Below are 18,143 nucleotides of genomic sequence, written 5' to 3' on the forward strand. Positions count from 1 at the left end.
AGACAGAGAGGAATCTCACTTCTTTATATAGCCAAGCAGATATAACCCATTACATACGTGTTTTCAGGTAATCAATAACTAGTCCTCAGTTAAGAGAACTTGACAACACCGACACACATAGTTCATCCTACATTAACCCAGTAATTGAGGTGACCATCTGTGTTAGCTAATGGACTTTATCCAGAGGAAGAACAAACTTCTCATATCTTTATGACAAGAGGTAGCTTTGCAACTTGGAGCAAGGTACCCACCCACTAAAATTAGGCTCCTACCCTCACAGGAACTGGGAAATAGGGAATTCCTTGATGTTTACATTTCAAAGAGATGGCTTCTATGTCCTTGAGAAAGACATTCCTAGGTCATAAAGTGGACAAAATGCCAATGTAGTTCTCAAAAGAATTTATATATATATATATATATATATATATATATATATATATATATACACACACACACACACATATATATATAATTTATTTTTTTTTTTACAAATTTATTTATTTATTTGACAGAGAGAGAGACAGTGAGAGAGGGAACACAAGCAGGGGGAGTGGGAGAAGGAGAAGCAGGCTCCCCGCTGAGCAGGGAGCCTGATGAGGGACTGGATCCCTGGACCCTGGGATCATGACCTGAGCAGAAGGCAGACACTTAACCTACTGAGCCACCCAGGCATCCCATCTTTTATTTTCAACAGGAAAAAATAAGCCTCTTATTTTAAATTTCTATTTGGCCTTACAATGACAGAATGACTTCTCTGGTCACCTCTAAACCATGACTTTCCTGATACAACTATGGCACTAACTTGAAAATTCCTGAGTGAAAAGAATCTGGTTTCTTCTTCCAGTCATTTATACTGGCCAATGGCAAGCCTCTGCATTGGGTACTCCGAGGCAAGCACTCATCTCTAATGGAATCAGTTATGGCAAGAGCAGGGAAGAATCATATGGAAGGAAAAAATGGCCTTAAAAGTGGCTGTGGCTAGAGCAACCCTTTAAAAGTGGTTGTGAGAGGCGCCTGGGTGGCTCAGTCAGTTAAGCATCTGCTTTTGGCTCAGGTCATGATCCCAGGGTCCTGGGATCAAGCCCTGCATCGGGCTCCCTGCTCCGCGGGAAGCCTGCTTCTCCTTCTCCCACTCCCCTTGCTTGTGTTCCCTCTCTCGCTGTGTCTCTCTCTGTCAAATAAATAAAATCTTAAAAAAAAAATAAAAATAAAAAACAAAAGTGGTTGTGAACCCTGCAATCACTCTCAGATATCTAGTACATCCTTCTCTTTAGACTTCCAATGCCCGAGGGAGCACCTCTTGCTATCTCCAGTGTTTCATAGGGTATGACCTCTTAGTTGGTGCTCAACAGATATTGTTTGGTTGACAAATGTATGAAATATGTTCTTATAAGATTAAAATTTTGTTATGTAGTCTTCCTGTCGAAAGCAGCTCTGGAGTATGATTGTTATTCATTAAGTGGGAAATGTATAGTGTGAATTGCTAAAAATTCAGAAAATGGTGTTACGAAAGGAAAACATTCAAAACAGAGAAGCCAACTCAAATGTTTCCATATAAATGATTATCATACTCTCTTTATGAAAGCAATTTTTAATTATTTTAAAATTTGTCTATTATGTCAGTTGGGGAAAGGGAAAAATACTTTAGTGGCCAAAATAGAGACTTAGGATATGGAACAACTACATTTTAATGAAATCCCTTCATTTCTGGGAAAACTAGATTGAATCAGTTATCTTAGCTATAGAGATTTTGTTTTGTCAAGTACAAAAATAGTGCAAGTATTTCTTACAGGAAACAAGGAAAAGAAAAGGTCTTACGACTTTTCTCTGGAAAGCACCAAATTGACAGGTTCCCCCACTCCCTCCCACCTTCCATCTAATCTGTCTTTAAAGTTATCCAAAGTAGAAAAGAACATTGTGGAAACCTGCAATGTAGAGTTAATAACCAAGGCAGTGAGCTCAGAGCTCTATTCTTGCATGGTTCCAAATGAACTGTTGCCTCTGGAACCAACAACTAACAGGAGATGCTTATACCCCAAGGGGTTTGGGTGAGAGGAGGGAGTTGAATAAGTGGAAATTGGTTCTCATCACTGGAGAAACAAGGAGCACATGTCTGGCCAATGATGGGTAGCAACACCATCCTTTGTGTGAAGAACAACACAATAAAGACTACTTCTGTGGGGAACTTTGTCATTGTTGAGCTCCAACTTTCTGGCATCTATATACAAGGTATCCTTCAGTGGAGACAGTCCATCAGAACTTTAGAAAAAGTATATACATAACAAAGCAAGATTCTGGTGAAGACAATAAATTATTTTAAGTAGATTGTGCCAATGTTCGCATGAGTTCTATGGTCGTGCCTTTCTACTGGAATGTGGGAGAGAACACACACCTTTGATTTTATGACAAATCTCTAGAATATTACGTTGTTATGTTTTATCCTATACAGACTTATTAAGCAAATGGAGATTTATTCTACATCTTTGGGTAACACGTCAGTGGTGAAACCTAATGTGGCGGTACAGTCTGTGGCTTTCTCTTCAGAAAGCACTATGGAGTCTCTAAACGTTCGCTTCTCTGTGAGGAAAGGTGAGTGGTTTGTCTCATGTACTTATAATATCAGACAGCATTCTGCTATCAACCATGAATAATGCTCTATCTATGAAATTGTAGACTTTTAAAATTCTACTTTTGTCCTTCTGACAGGAACTAGTGATTCTCTCGTTCCTGGTTTCACAGCTGTGGAGAGAGATGTGGACAAACTTAATCCAGATGGGGAGACTGAACTTCAAATCTTGCTCAGTACCTCAAAAAGTAGGTCTCAAACTTTGTTACATTAAAAAATACACTCAAATTGGGGGCACCTGTGTGGCTCAGTTGGTAAGCCTCTAACTTCCGGCTCACGTCATGATCTCAGGATCCTGGGATTGAGCGCCCATATGCAGCTCCCCACTCAGCGGGGAGTCTGCTTCTCCCTCTGCCCCTCCCCCTACTCATGCACACCACATGCTCTCTCTCTCTCTCTCTCTCAAATAAATAAATAAAATCTTAAAATTATGGTAATCTCAACTCTACTGTTCTAGATGATAGAGATGTTTTCTTTTCTTTTTTTCCTTTTCAAAAACCTTTGTAGCAGAATTGAAATGCTCTGGTCATGGACACAAGTCTGTTTTCTAAGAAAAATCTAGCTAATGTAGGTCAGTTTTACACTTAAAAATATATTTAAAAATACTCAGTCATAAACTTTGCCCCTATTTATTCTTGGCATGGCACTCACAGGCTCAGATTCATCCTATAGACCTGCCTTGGGATATTTTATGTAATTGGTACAGTCATCATCTTGTAGCAACAGATTTTAATTATCTCTGCTAATATGGTGCTCACCATGGTCTCCCTATATCTTGCATATAGCCCTTCAGAAAATTTCATGTCTAACATGAAATGTTTGTACTTTTCAGAGTCTAAAATAATGATTACTTTGACAATAATAATAGGGAAAGCAAGCACACATTTACTTTTATTCTCCCCCCAAATAAAACAAATCCAATGTGGGGTGCCTGGGTGGCTCAGTCGGTTAAGCATCCAACTCTTGATTTCAGCTCAGGTCATGATCTCAGGGTTGTGAGATCAAGCCCACGTCAGCTCTGCACTGAATGTGGAGCCTGCTTAAGATTCTCTCTCTCCCTCTCCTTCTGCCCCCCCCCCCAAAAGAATAAAACTTAAAAAGCACTCCATTGTTAGAAAGTGCATATTTTAGAATTCGTAATAGCACTGATAAAAAAGAAGGGGTATTACTCATGGCTCTGGCATGTTGTGGAATTTTGCTCCCATTTGCTTTGGCTACATGCTTTGTGAAGGTAGAGACTAAATCTAAATCTTTTATGTTCTTTTCTGTGTTTTTTTTTTAATTTAAAAAATATTTCATGCATATAGAAAAGTATAGATAATAATACATGCAGCACGTGTACCCACCAACAAGGTAAGCAGATGTCAAATTTTGCTATGTTTGCTTCAGACCTCTTAAAAAAAAAAAAGGAAGATATTATAGCTGTACCTGAAGTCCTGTGTCCTGTTTTTTCCCATCCCTCCCCACCGCCCCAGAACTTATATCTTTCTTAAGTTGGTGTGTTTCATTTTTATGGCTGCCTTTAAACTTTTGCTACATATTTATATAGCCATATATAAAGTATTCTATTTTGCGAATTTTAAATATTTACCTAAGTGGTATCATGGTGTATGGAACTTGCTTTTTTTAAACTAAACATCCCTTTTGGGAGATTTGTTAATACATTATTAAGCTTATTAACTTTTGTCTATCTGATAAATATGTTACAAGTATTGTTATATTCCTTTTGCAGCTTGGAAATTCAATGATACGTTAGATTTTTTTTCTTCCTTTATTTGTGTAACTTTTCATGTATTTATTAGACATTCTGATATTCTACTCTGCGACTTGCTTATTCAGACACTATGATCATTTCTGTACTGGATTGTTTGTCTTTTTCTTATTGGTCATTAGAAGTTCTTTATGTACTCTGGACACTAATTCTTTATTGGTTATAAAGTTGCAAATATCTTTCCTCCAGTCTGTAGCTTTTTTTGCTTGGCTTTTGACATCTTTTGTCATACCCAAATTTTAATTTTTAGGGCAGTCCAATGTATCAGTATTTTCCTCTATAATTGGTACTTTTTATTTTATTTATTTTAATTTTTTTTAAAGATTTTATTTATTTATTCGACACAGAGAGACACAGCATGAGAGTGAACACAAGCAGGGGGAGTGAGAGAGGGAGAAGTAGGCTTCCCCCTGAGCAGGGAGCCCGCTGCGGGGCTTGACCCCAGGACCCTGGGATCATGACCTGAGCCGAAGGCAGACGCTTAACGACTGAGCCATCCAGGTGCCCCTATAATCGGTACTTTTTAAAAGAAATCTTCCCTATGTTAAAGTCACAACAATAGTCTCCTATATTTTCTTCTGCATGTTTTTATTGTTTGTGTATGCATTTAGGTCTTCAGTGAACCTAGAATTTATGTGTTTGGTGAAAGATAAGGATCTAACTTCTTTTTTTTTTTTTAAGATTTTATTTATTTATTTGACAGAGAGAGAGCGAGCACAAGCAGGGGGAGCGGCAGAGGGAGAGGGGGAAGCAGGCTCCCCACTGAGCAGGGAGCCTGACGCGGGGCTTGATCCCAGGACCCTGAGATCAATGACCTGAGCAGAAGGCAGATGCTTAACGACTGAGCCGCCCCGGCATCCCCGGGATCTAACTTCTTACTCCTTATAAATTATCATTCTTTTCAAATAAGCTAAAACACACTATTAAGAGACAGAGACTCAGGCTGGACTGAAAGCGACTTTTTTTTTTTTTTTTAAGATTTTATTAATTTGACAGAGAGAGACAGCGAGAGAGGGAACACAAGCAGGGGGAGTGGGAGAGGAAGAAGCAGGCTTCCTGCTGAGCAGAGAGCCTGATGCAAGCTGGATCCCAGGACCCTGGGATCATGACCTGAGCTGAAGGCAGATGCTTAACCAACTGAGCCACCCAGGCACCCCTGAAAGGGACATATTTTATATGATTTTTAGAAGCCAAACCCCCAAATTATCTGTTTTAATTCTTTGTTCTAAAAGGACATCATTGACATATATAAGCAAAAATTATTGACAAACCATTCTTCTAAGGAAAGGTTTTAGTGCAACTATCCCAGATATTAAAGATCAAGTAGACAAAAAAAATTAATAAACTTGACATTTATATACATTTGAGTGTATGTGTAGTTTTGTTTGTAGGCAGAAAAGGGATAACAAAAGTTCTTTTCATATATCCATCAAGCGGTTCAAAAACTGACCATTTATTTATTACTCACGACGTGGTCATTTTCTACTGACCATGTAGAAAAGCTTATGCATTTTTAAAAATTTTTTATTTTTATGTTAATCACCATACATTACATCATTAGTTTTTGATGTAGTGTTCCATGATTCATTGTTTGTGCATAACACCCAGTGCTCCAACCAGAATGTGCCCTCTTTAATACCCATCACCAGGCTAACCCATCCTCCCACTCCCATCCTCTCTAGAAACCTCAGTTTGTTTTTCAGTGTCCATTGTCTTTCATGGTTCCTCTCCCCCTCCGATTTCCCCCCCTTCATTATTCCCCTCCTGCTATCTTCTTCTTCTTTTTTTTTTCTTAACATATATTGAATTATTTGTTTCAGAGGTACAGATCTGTGATTCAACAGTCTTGCACAATTCACAGCACTCACCATAGCACATACCCTCCCCAATGTCTATCATCCAGCCACCCCATCCCTCCCACCCCCCCCACTCCAGCAACCCTCAGTTTGTTTCCTAAGATTAAGAATTCCTCATATCAGTGAGGTCATATGATACATGACATGTATCAAAGCTTATGCATTTTGTAAAATAAAAGTTACATAAAACATAGTTCCTGACCACAATGCAATAAAACTAGAAATGTACCATAAAAAAATAGCCAAAATTTTATCCAATTAGAAATTAAAAATAAACGTTGTTAGAAAGGAAATTAAACTGTACATTACAAAGTACTTGGAAATTAATGGCAATGAGAATACCACATATCAACACCTATGGGATGTGGACAAAGAGTTATTTGAATTCTTCCCTATGTTAAAGTCATAATGATAGTCTCCTATATTTTCATCTGCATGTTTTTAGTGTTTAAAGTAAATTATTTAAAGTAAGTTATTTAAATTATTTAAAGTAAAATGTATGTGCTTTAATAAATTTATTAGAAAATAAATGAAATTGTTAAAAAATGAACTGAGCATTCAACTAAAGAATCATAAAAATAAAGTAAATCTGAAGAAACAAGAAAGAAGGAATTAATAAATGTAATAGAGAAACTTAATAAAAATAGAAGTTAACAAATGTTAGATTTGATCAACAAAATAAAACATCAGTTCCATGAAAAGACTAATAAAATAGGCAAGATTCTAACAAATTTGATTAAGAAAAGGGAGAGAGTGAAAGAATATAAATAAACAACAAGAAGGTATATCTAGAAATATGGAGATTTAACAAAAATTATAACAGTAAATAGAATTTTTTCTAATGAATCTGAATATCTAGATGAAAGTGATTATTTTCTAATAAATGACCAAAATACTGTAGGAATGAGAAGAAGGGTAAGAAGGGACTTTCATTTTTTAACTTTTATTTATTTATTATTTATTTATTTATATTTTAAAAAAGATTTATTTATTTATTTGAAAGTGAGAACACGTGCGTGTGCATGCACAAACACGAGCAGGGGGAGAGGCAGAGGGAGAGGGAGAGAGAGAATGTCAAGCAGACTCTGCTGAGCACGGAGCCTGACATGGGGCTCGGTCTCACAACCCTGAGATCATGACCTGAGCCAAAGTCAAAAGTCCGGTGCTTAACCAACTGAGCCATCCAGCCACCCCTGGATTTGACTTTTACATCAAGCATGTCATTCTTTATTAAAAAACAAAACAAAACAATAATAATGAAAAGAAGCCTTACTGCAATTTTAGGGTTCACTTTGTCATCTAGTGTCCAGAAGGAACAATTCGGCAAGGTTAATGTGCCATGAAAACGCTCCATAAGCCAATGTCTTTCTTTCTAGGTAGAGGCTAGAACATGGCTGGCTGGGGAGGACATTTAGGGGCTGTCAGGGCATTGTCTGCCTATCTCTCCAATCACACTGAAGAGGCTCGTCTCACTGCCACTGTTTTAGTTTTCTTGATATCACTGGTAAAAGCAGAGTTTAAAAAATTAATTCAGTTCAAACTTGTAATTATTCTGGTTGCTTCTGTCTTAAATATGGCCAACAGTTGTATAAAGTGTTAGGGACATTCCTTAGGTTGTTCTGTTTGACAACTGCTGTGGCCGGCTTCCACGAAAACCCCTCTGCTGCGGCCGTGCTTTCCTAGGATCTCTGAGGAACAGCTGACCACTTTTTCCCAATGTCCTGAAGAAATATGTCACGATAGTCTTCCAGCCTCGGGAAAAACCCATGATCATGGTGAAGTAGCAGAGACCAGTAGTTCAAGAGATGATGGAAAGTCTCTGGCTCCCTTGAAACAGTCCCTGATATGTACACCGTGAACTCCTGGCTCTGTGACTGAGTAGACTGGTTTCTGCTCAGTCCCTCTTAACAGGAAACAGGTTTCATAGAGCAGTTTCCTAGGCACTGCCAGCCCGATATTCACCATTTACTCGTTGCTGTTTCTTGTCTGATGTCTTATCAGCAGTGGCGGGGGGGGGGGGGGGGGGGGGGGGGAAGCGACATGGCCTTGGGCTACCTGAATGCCATGTTGACTCTGTTCCACTGCCTAGAAAGCAAGATGTTTATTTTACACATGAGATCCTTACAATACCTCCTTGAGGTGGATTAGGCAGAAATTTTTGTCACCATTTTAGAAGGTAAGGAGTCTGAACCTCAGGAAAAAAATTAATGTGAGTGGAACGGCCAGGCACAGGTTATATATGTTAATTACATATTGCAATTAAGTAAAGATTCAGCTAGCAAACCATTTTTACAGTACTTTACTCAAATATTAAGCAGTCATGCAGTTGAACAATGACACGGTACTTTGTTTTTTGTTTGCCCTAGGGTTCATTTGTTGATTGATTTATTTATTTTTTGTCTCATAGGTAACAACACAACGGCATGCGGCTTTGTAGTGTATCAAAACAACAAGCTTTTCCAATCAAAAAGTTTTAAAGCTAAATCAGATTTTAGTCAAAAAGTTATCTCAAGCAGTACTGATAAAAATAACCTTCAGGGAACTTCTGTTGATATTGTCTTTAAGCCAAGGGTGAGTGCACTAACCAAAAAAAAAAAAAAAAATTTTTTTTTCAGGCCACTTTCGATTACAAAAGCTGGGTTGGTTGGGCAAAAGAAATCCACAGGAAGACTCTATATTTTTTGAGTTTTTATTTAAATTCCAGTTAGTTAACATACAGTGTAATATTCATTTTAGGCGTACAATTATTGATTTAACAGTAAAACTCTTTAAAAGATTCTTTGAAGATATTCATTGAAACATTCCCCACACCCATTTTTTTTGTCAGACTAGCTAAATGCAAAATGAGCTCATTTGAATTTTATATCCTTTTCCCCCTCCCTAATCTATAATGAAGATGTTGTACTTAGTACATACCTAATTGATTTCTCATATGCTTATCTTATCCTATTCGGTTTTTTTCTACCTGATTCAGCATTTAAAAAAAAATCGGTTGCAATTGTCTTTTCAATTTCTAGTATGACCAGAAAGAATTCCAGCTCCATTCCTATGCCTGTGTCTATTGGAATCAGACAACAAAGGATTGGGACACAGATGGGTGTGACAAAAATGGGAGCACGAATGACTTCTTGTACTGCCATTGCAACCATACTACTAATTTTGCTGTATTAATGGTAAGGATGTACATAGTCATCTCTTTCTAGACAAGAATTTCCCTTATAGGGGCACTTGGGTGGCTCAGTTGTTAAGCGTCTGCCTTCGGCTCGGGTCATGGTCCCAGGGTCCTGGGATCGAGCCCCGCGTTGGGCTCCCTGCTCGGCGGGGAGTCTGCTTCTCCCTCTCCCACTCCCCTCCTCGTGTTCCCTCTCTCTCTGTGTCTCTCTCTGTCAAATAAATGAATAAAATTAAAATAAATAAATAAATAAATCCTTAAAAAAAAAAGAATTTCCCTTATACATAATTCTGGCATGTGCTAATTGGAAATAACTTTGGGGCTTAGTTTGCATAGATATTCAACCTAGATTAAATGGATAAACAGGGAATGGAGTGATAAGACTAAAAAAAGAAGTGCTGGTAAAAGCAGGTAAATAAGAGCTTTCTGCAGTATGGTCTCAGGGTGGATGAGGTCAGCACTGCGTATTTAGTGATGAGAAGGGAGCCCGTGTGCACAAGAGGAGCTGACAGACTCCATTCAACTAACTCACATGTTGTGAAGCTTGAAGTTGTCATAGATAGAGGTAAAGCTGTATGGCGTGTGTTGGGGACGGGTTCAATACACACTTACCTGTGGATGGGCAGTTTAAATCAGTTACCCAAAGCTTTTTCCATTGGAATAATCTAAGTTGCTAAGTTTATGCTAGAAGATAAAAGAGGAAAAGCTCTTGAATTCATCCAATTTGTCCCATAGGTCCTTTATGTATTCCTTATATCTTTTTTTTTAGAGAGGGAAGGGCAAAGGGAGAGGGAGAGAGAGAATCTTAAGCAGGATCCACAGCCAGTGTGGATCTCACGACCCTGAGATCATGACCTGAGCCAAAATCAACTAAGCCACCCGGGTGTCTCTCCTTATATCTTTTAACTCCAAAGCTACCCTGTACAAATAACTGATAACACTTAGCTCTGGTGTGTAGCTATAAGTGAACCTCTGAAAGTCCTTGGGCTGATTCTTTTAAGAGAGGGACCTATTTATTCTATTTCCAGAAACTTATTATTCTTGTAAAACTGAAAGTGTTAGTTTTTATGCTTGATGGAACGTTTTTATATGCAGTAGAATGGGGAGGGATGTAGTATGTTACACTTATTAATATTATGAATCTTCCTGAGAAAAGCAGATGTTTTCATTCCCTAGTAGCTGTGAGGTAGCCATCTTTGGGAAGCCAATGGAGATCAGAACATCCTGGTACAACATATAATATCAAATTATAGAACCTTGGTTTTGTTTGTTTGTTTCATTTTTGTTGTTGTTGTTGTTTTGAGAGGGGTTAGGGAGGGGCAGAAGGAGAGGGAGAGAGAGAATTTGAAGCAGGAGCAGGCTCCACGCCCAGTGTGGAGCATGACACAGGGCTTGATCTCACAACCTTGAGATCATAACCTGAGCCAAAATCAAAAGTTGAATGCTTAACCAACTGAGCCACCCAGGTGCCCCAATATAGAAGCATGTTTTATAAAAAATTTTTTTGAAATAACTATAATTTTCTCTCTCTCTCCCTTCCTTCCTTCATTTCTCTCTTTCTTTCTCTCTCTCTCTTTCTTTCTTTCCTATCTTTCTTTCTTTCTTTCTTTCTCTTTCTTCCATTTATTTCCTTTTCTTACTTTAATGCATTGGATTTAACTTCCAGTACAATTTTTTTTGGTTGTTTCAAGTTTGTGTATATATTCTAGTTGGTTAGCATATAGTGTCATACTGGTTTCAGGAGTAGAATTTAGTGATTCATCACTTATATATAATACCCAGTGCTCATCACAACTAGTGCCCTCCTTAATGCCCATCATCCGTTTAGCCCATTCCCCCATCCGCCTCCCCTCCAGCAACCCTCAGTTTGTTTCCTGTAGTTAAGAGTCTCCTATGGTTTTTCTCCCTCTCATTTTTTTCCTTCCCCTATTTTCATCTGTTTTGTTTCTTAAATCCATGTATGAGTGAAATCATATGGTATTTGTCTTTTTCTGACTGACTTATTTTTCTTAGCATAATACACTCTAGCTCTATCCACATCATGGCACATGGCAAAATTTTATTCTTTTTGATGGCTGAGTAATATTCCATTATATATATATACCACTTATTCTTTATCCATTCATCAGTGGATGGACATTTGGGCTCTTTCCATAATTTGGCTATTGTTGATAATGCTGTTATAAACATCAGTTTGTATACCCCTTTGAATCAGTATATTTGTATCCTTTGGGGTAAATACCTAGTAGTGTAATTGCTGGATGTTAGGGTAGTTGTATTTTTAACTTTTTGAGGAAACTCCACACTGTTTTACAGAGTGGTTGCTCCAGTTTGCATTCCCTCCAACAATGTAAGAGGGTTCCCCTTTCTTCTCATTGTCGCCAACATCTGTTGTTTCCTGTGTTGTTAATTTTAACCGTTCTGACAAGTGTGAGGTTATAATTTTCTTATTTTAATGATTAAATCCTTTCTTATTTTAATTGATTTTGATTCTTTTCTGACATATTACAGAGAGATCTACTTTTAAAAAAAATTTTATTTATTTATTTGAGAGAGAGAGTGAGCATGAGGAGGGGGCAGGGCAGAGGGAGAAGAAGCAGACTTCCTACTGAGTGTGGAGCCTGATGTGGGGCTCGATCCCAGGACCCTGGGATCATGACCTGAGAGGAAGGCAGATGCTTAACAGACTGAGCCACCCAGGCGCCCCCAGAGATCTGCTTTCTTAATTAGAAAATAGTAAAGATAAAATTTTAACTTTTTTGATATCTTTAAGATCATTAGTATCATTCACTAGCTGTGTAAAGCTTGGGTTGCTATATATATTAAATGATACAGACTACATTGTCATAGTTATTTTTCTTCTTTCCTGAGGTCAAACTTTTGGCTATTTCTTCTCATTAATGTCTGAGTCTGCCTCAATGCCTACCACTCACATTTGTAATTAGTTTTGGGTTGCCAAAGTTTTTAGAAGAGTGATTAGGATTGTACGTAAAGTAGGAGCAGGCAAACTCTAAGTGAATAGATGATTTCTAAGGTCTGACGATCTATGTATAGTCTATGATTCTTTGGTATTTACTCAGTATACTGTACACAGGAACTAATGTGAAATCTTTGTTTTTAAAATGAAATTTATTTTATTTTTGTTTTCTTCCTGTAAAAGCAATATATACTTATTGCATAAGGTATGGAAGTTTATTTATTAAACAGAAATACACTAATATGGAAAAATATTTATGACATCTTTAATTAAAATAGCAATTCAAATTAAAATATGTTAACAAACTGCTATATATTTGTACAAGAGACATAGGTAATATTTGTAGGTACATTAAAAAAGGGTCACCTCTGGAGAAGAGATAGGATTTCAAGAGGTAGGGTGGTATGATGTGGGGTAGCTGGTAGGTAAGAGAAATCTATGGTTTTTTTTATGCTTCTATATTACTTTCATGTTATATAAATATTACTTTCTAATTTTTTAAATCATTAAAATAAAGACAGGCAAAAAATTATATATATCCTACTCAGTGGCCACCATTATTACCTCTTCAAGTTTCTAAGAGTACATACTCACACGGAATATACTTATCTATGAATATATACTAAAATACTGGCATAGATAGAGATATATTAGACAAAAGTGAGATCTCCTTTTAAAAATATTTACAGGATCAGGGTGCCTGGGTGGCTCAGTGGTTAAGCCTCTGCCTTTGGCTCAGGTCATGATCCCAAGGTCCTGGGATCAAGCCCTGCATCGGGCTCCCTGCTCCGCGGGAAGCCTGCTTCTCCCTCTCCCACTCCCCCGCTTGTGTTCCCTCTCTCGCTGTGTCTCTGTCAAATAAATAAATAAAATCTTTAAAAAATATATTTACATGATCATATGAACATCTTGCCATGTCCAAAAAATATGTCTGCAACTTTACCTTTAGTGCATTGGCTTAGATATGCAGATTTCCTCTTGGATTATAATTACACATAAAAATAATGTAAAGGGTAAATGAAATAACTAGCCAATTTAGATCTAGTCCAAACAACTTTGATTTTAGACATTGAGGAAAAGCATATATGTTTTCCCTGACAGTTAGATAACCGTTCTCAACACTACTTCATATAAATTGCTTTGAGATAAGGGGTTCATGTATTTCCTTTTAAAACTTATCAACAGTTTTATAAAAAGATATTTGGCAATTATCTGGTTATTTTGATCAATGTAACTTTTTATGATGTTGACTTTCATAGACATTTCAGGAATGGTTATTTAAAAATATAAGTCTTAACTTATTTTCTAGAGTTTCAAAAAGAAGTATAAATATCCTGAATCACTAAACATAATTTCCAGCGTTGGATGTGCGCTCTCCATTACCGGTCTGGCTCTCACAATTGTATTTCAGATTGTCACCAGGTAAGAAAGGAAGCAGGCTCTTCTTATGAAAGAAATTGCTATTCTGATATTATTTCCTCTGCACATATTCTCATCAGAATGCAGTCTTTTGGAACCACAAAGGAAATCAGATTTAGTTCAATAAGCTCATTTTATAGAAGAGGACACTCAGTTCTGGAGAAGCTAAGAAATACATACAAATAAATGTACAATTAAAACTGTGGTAAGTGCCTAGAGGTTCATGTTTTTCCCTTTGTATGTAATAGAAAATCCATGGGATGAGACTTTATGATTGTGTGACTATCCTGTTCCTCAACTCTTACTCAGTGGTTTTGGTGTCCACCAATGATCCTTACTGTATTATATTACTACATTGATAGTTGAAAACGATGATTTTTCTTATCTATTATTCTTTCTACATTTAGTTACTGTATTCCTTTGTAAAGAAGTGTACTCTCCACTGTAACCAGAGGGAATCTCTCCACGTTGTTTTGGCATGTCCCTATCAGCACTTTTACAGCAAAATGACCCAGGCACATTTATCACTTTCTTTGTCTCATACTTAGAATCAGCCATTTGTTCAAAGAGCCAGCATTCCATTTGATTCCTCTTCTTTACCTATTACACTTAATGAGTCTCGTGCCATTCATTTAAACTTTTTATACTGAATGCTAACTATAGGCCAAGCACCATGCACAGACTGAGTACAAAATTATGAATGAGGCAAGTAAGCTCCATCTCTCGTGGTATTTACATTCTTGGGGAAAGACAGATGTTCTACAAATATATACAGATTTAAGGATATAATTACAAATAGTTGTAAGTGCCTTGAAGGAAAATTCTATGTCATGTAATTACAGATCTGTCATGTAAAAGGAAATGGCTCTTATATTTGTTCTTTAATTTGTATTTCTATCATAATCACTCTTGAACAATTATTTGGTCCCATGTGAATAAGTTGCAGTAGCTGCATAACTAGTTTCTTTGACTAAAATTTCACTCCTTCCAGTCATCATCACATTTTTTTTTTTTATTCTCTATCAGTATGTTTCTTAGCAGTTTTGCTACCATAGACGTCACTAAAAACTCATCAGGAAACAAAGACAAAAATTTTAAAAATGACATTGACTTTTAAATTGTGAATCAAATAGTTTTCTTTGTTCATAGACAGGGTCCCACATAATTATATATAATTTATGTATAATGTGTATAAGTTATAATAAATTATACATAATTTAAATATATAAAATATATACGTTAATATATAAATTATAATATATGTTATATGTAAAAATAATATAATATTAATGCACAGAAGTTAGTAATATACAGAAGAGCCAGGGTATCTGAAAATAGCCCATTCTCCCTGTGGATTATAATTTATGTTTGAAATTGGAAAAAAATTAGAAACTAACTTTGTTTTTATATAAAAGGATTCCTTTGAGTACTTTTTTCAGTTCTGGTCATTAAAGCTTTCAAAAGACTGAATGAAATTTTGGATTGTCCAGAAAATCTCAACTAAAACATCAAGAGAATGAACAGAGGTCTGTTTAAATATATACTTTTTATGCATTAAATATATTCTTTTTATGTACCTTCCCCAAAACTGAGAAGGTTCATGATGGAATGTTATAAAATCATAAAGGATATGTAATTAGCAAACAGATTCATTCATCAGATTCTGGGACATTAAAAATGGATACTTGAGGGTGCCTGGGTGGCTCAGTTGGTTAAGCGACTGCCTTTGGCTCAGGTCATGATCCTGGAGTCCCGGGATTGAGTCCCACATCGGGCTCCCTGCTCGGTGGGGGGTCTGCTTCTCCCTCTGACCCTCTTCCCTCTTGTGCTCTCTGTCTCTCATTCTCTCTCTCAAATAAATAAAAAAATCTTTAAAAAAAAATGGATACTTGAAGACATTAGAATTTTCAGCACAGTAATAAACTTAGGGAAAGAGCTATTCCAAGAGGCCTCATAGTCTGAAAAACCCAGAAGGGCTTGGTACTGAATGGAGATTCTATAACTTTCATTAATATAAGACTGCATTGCATAGTATACAGAGAATTATAATATGTCATTAGAGGGAACTTAAGGATATATCTGCCTTTACCCACTAAGGAAAAAAATATATGCACAGAAAAGAGGATATGAAACCTCACATTTGAGATCAACTGTATTTAGGACAACCTTGAATTCTCTGCCAATCTGAAAATACACAGGTGGGCCAACAGAGGACACCCACATGAACAGGGGCACACACATACACACTCTCTCTCTCTCTCTCTCTTGCGCTTGCTGCCTTCTAAAGACTACTGGTAAACAATGCCATCTTGCAGACAAAATGAGAAAATGCTGTTCTTTTCTAGCAAAGATCTTAGGTAAAGATGAGAAGAAGAAAAAAAACCTCAAAGTTTCAAAGAGCACTTTGTTCTATACCCAGAAATTACATCTTCAAATGAAGGAACAGTGTCCAAGCATGTTTTATATTAACTGGCTCATTCAGAACATTTTGACCATTTGACTGTCAGCAAGAATTTCCTAAAGTATGGTCCTTGGGACACTAGTTCCTTGGGAGGTACTCCATGGAAAAAGGGTTATGAAACGTCTTACAGAAAAGACACATGAAATTTTGTTGAGTGTAAGTCTTTCAGAGAGATAGTAATCATCAGTCTGCTCAAAATATCTTTAGTAACAGCAACAGGCCATGAAAGAAATTTTAAATATTTTTACTTAATTTAAAATGTGTAGGGGAACCTTACTCTTTAAATGTAACGTAAGCTAAATATTATACCATTTTGTTTTAAACTTATAAAAGTCGTTTAAAATTATATTTGACCTATTGTTTTAAAATCCATACTTGATTCTTTTTTCAATAAATCTGTGGTTTATTTGGATATTCCTTCTTTTTTTTTATTATTATGTTATGTTAATCGGTATACATTACATCATTAGTTTTTGATGTAGTGTTCCATGATTCATTGTTTACGTATAACACCCAGTGCTCCATTCAGTACGTGCCCTCTTTAATACCCTTCACCATGCTAACCCATCCCCCCACCTCCCTCCCCTCTAGAACCCTCAGTTTGTTTCAGAGAGTCCATAGTCTCTCATGGTTCATCTCCCCCTCTGATTTCCCCCCCTTCATTCTTCCCCTCCTGCTATCTTCTTCTTCTTCTTCTTTTTTTTTTTTAAGATTTTACTTATTTATTTGAGAGAGAGAATGAGACAGAGAGAGAGAGCACAAGATGGGGGAGGGTCAGAGGGAGAAGCAGACTCCCTGCCGAGCAGGGAGCCCGATGCGGGACCCGATCCAGGGACTCCAGGATCATGACCTGAGCCGAAGGCAGTCGCTTAACCAACTGAGCCACCCAGGCGCCCCTTCTTCTTTTTTTTTTTTTACCATATAATGTATTATTTGTTTCAGAGGTACAGGTCTGTGATTCAACAGTCTTACACAATTCACAGTGCTCACCATAGCACATACCCTCCCCAATGTCTATCACCCAGCCACCCCATCCCTCCCACCCCCCACCAATCCAGCAACCCTCAGTTTGTGTCCTGAGATTAAGAATTCCTCATATCAGTGAGGTCATATGATACATGATTTTTTTATATAAAAAAGATGAGCCCCAATGAGTCCAACTCTACCCACCCTCTGATTGCAGGCTCACAGGAGACCGTAAGAGAGATCATACTTGATTTTTTTTGTATAAAATACTTTTTAAAATGCAAGAGACTTTTTCTTTACCTTTGAACAGGGATTCATCTACTAATGTGAAATAGTTTCTTATTGTGAAATTAAAAAAAATCCATTTAGAGCCTTTCTATAGATAGCCTTTGTATATGTTTGCAAATCTAGAGTAGAACCTATTGTCTATTGTGGTAGAAGAGACTGCCCTGAAAGTTAGTGGCTTAAAACATTAATTTCTTTTCTCTCACGATTCTCTGGGCTCAGCTGTATGGGTCTTCTATTGGTCTCTCTTAGGGTCTCCTGTGAGGCTGCAGTCAGATGGGGTAGAGTTGGACTCACTGGGGCTCATCTGAGATGCTGGGACAGCTGGGTCTTTCTCTGACTCTGTATAGTCCCAGAGCATTCCTATGTGGTTTCTTCAGCAGGTTAGCTAAACGTTTTACCTGGTGGCTCAGAACTCCCAGGAGAACCAAAGGGAAAGCTTATTATGACTTTTATGGGCAAAGTGCCTTTATGGGATCCTTCCTCCATAAAAAAAGATTTAAAAACTGTGTTTTACAACTGTATTGGTATAAAGGTGGATATATTAATATCATAAGCTCATATTTGTACTTTGACCTATAAAAGTTCATTCTTTTCCCTTCTGGTTTTA

The 18,143-nt window shown here is 37.1% G+C and overlaps 1 protein-coding gene across 1 annotated transcript in view; it reads left to right on the top strand.

Annotated features, from left to right (window-relative positions):
- Positions 1 to 18,143, top strand: part of ADGRG7 (adhesion G protein-coupled receptor G7) — a 68,825-nt gene that overhangs the window by 32,382 nt on the left and 18,300 nt on the right. The window contains exons 7-11 of the mRNA XM_064575423.1: positions 2,450 to 2,589; positions 2,707 to 2,814; positions 8,661 to 8,824; positions 9,271 to 9,426; positions 13,712 to 13,824. Coding sequence (XP_064431493.1) covers positions 2,450 to 2,589; positions 2,707 to 2,814; positions 8,661 to 8,824; positions 9,271 to 9,426; positions 13,712 to 13,824 — 681 coding nt within the window. The remainder of the gene's footprint in view (positions 1 to 2,449; positions 2,590 to 2,706; positions 2,815 to 8,660; positions 8,825 to 9,270; positions 9,427 to 13,711; positions 13,825 to 18,143) is intronic.

The sequence above is a fragment of the Mirounga angustirostris genome, unplaced genomic scaffold (assembly GCF_029215605.1).
Source record: "Mirounga angustirostris isolate CCGP_5_RB_7025 unplaced genomic scaffold, mMirAng1.0.hap1 SCAF_1, whole genome shotgun sequence".
Lineage (NCBI taxonomy): Eukaryota > Metazoa > Chordata > Mammalia > Carnivora > Phocidae > Mirounga > Mirounga angustirostris.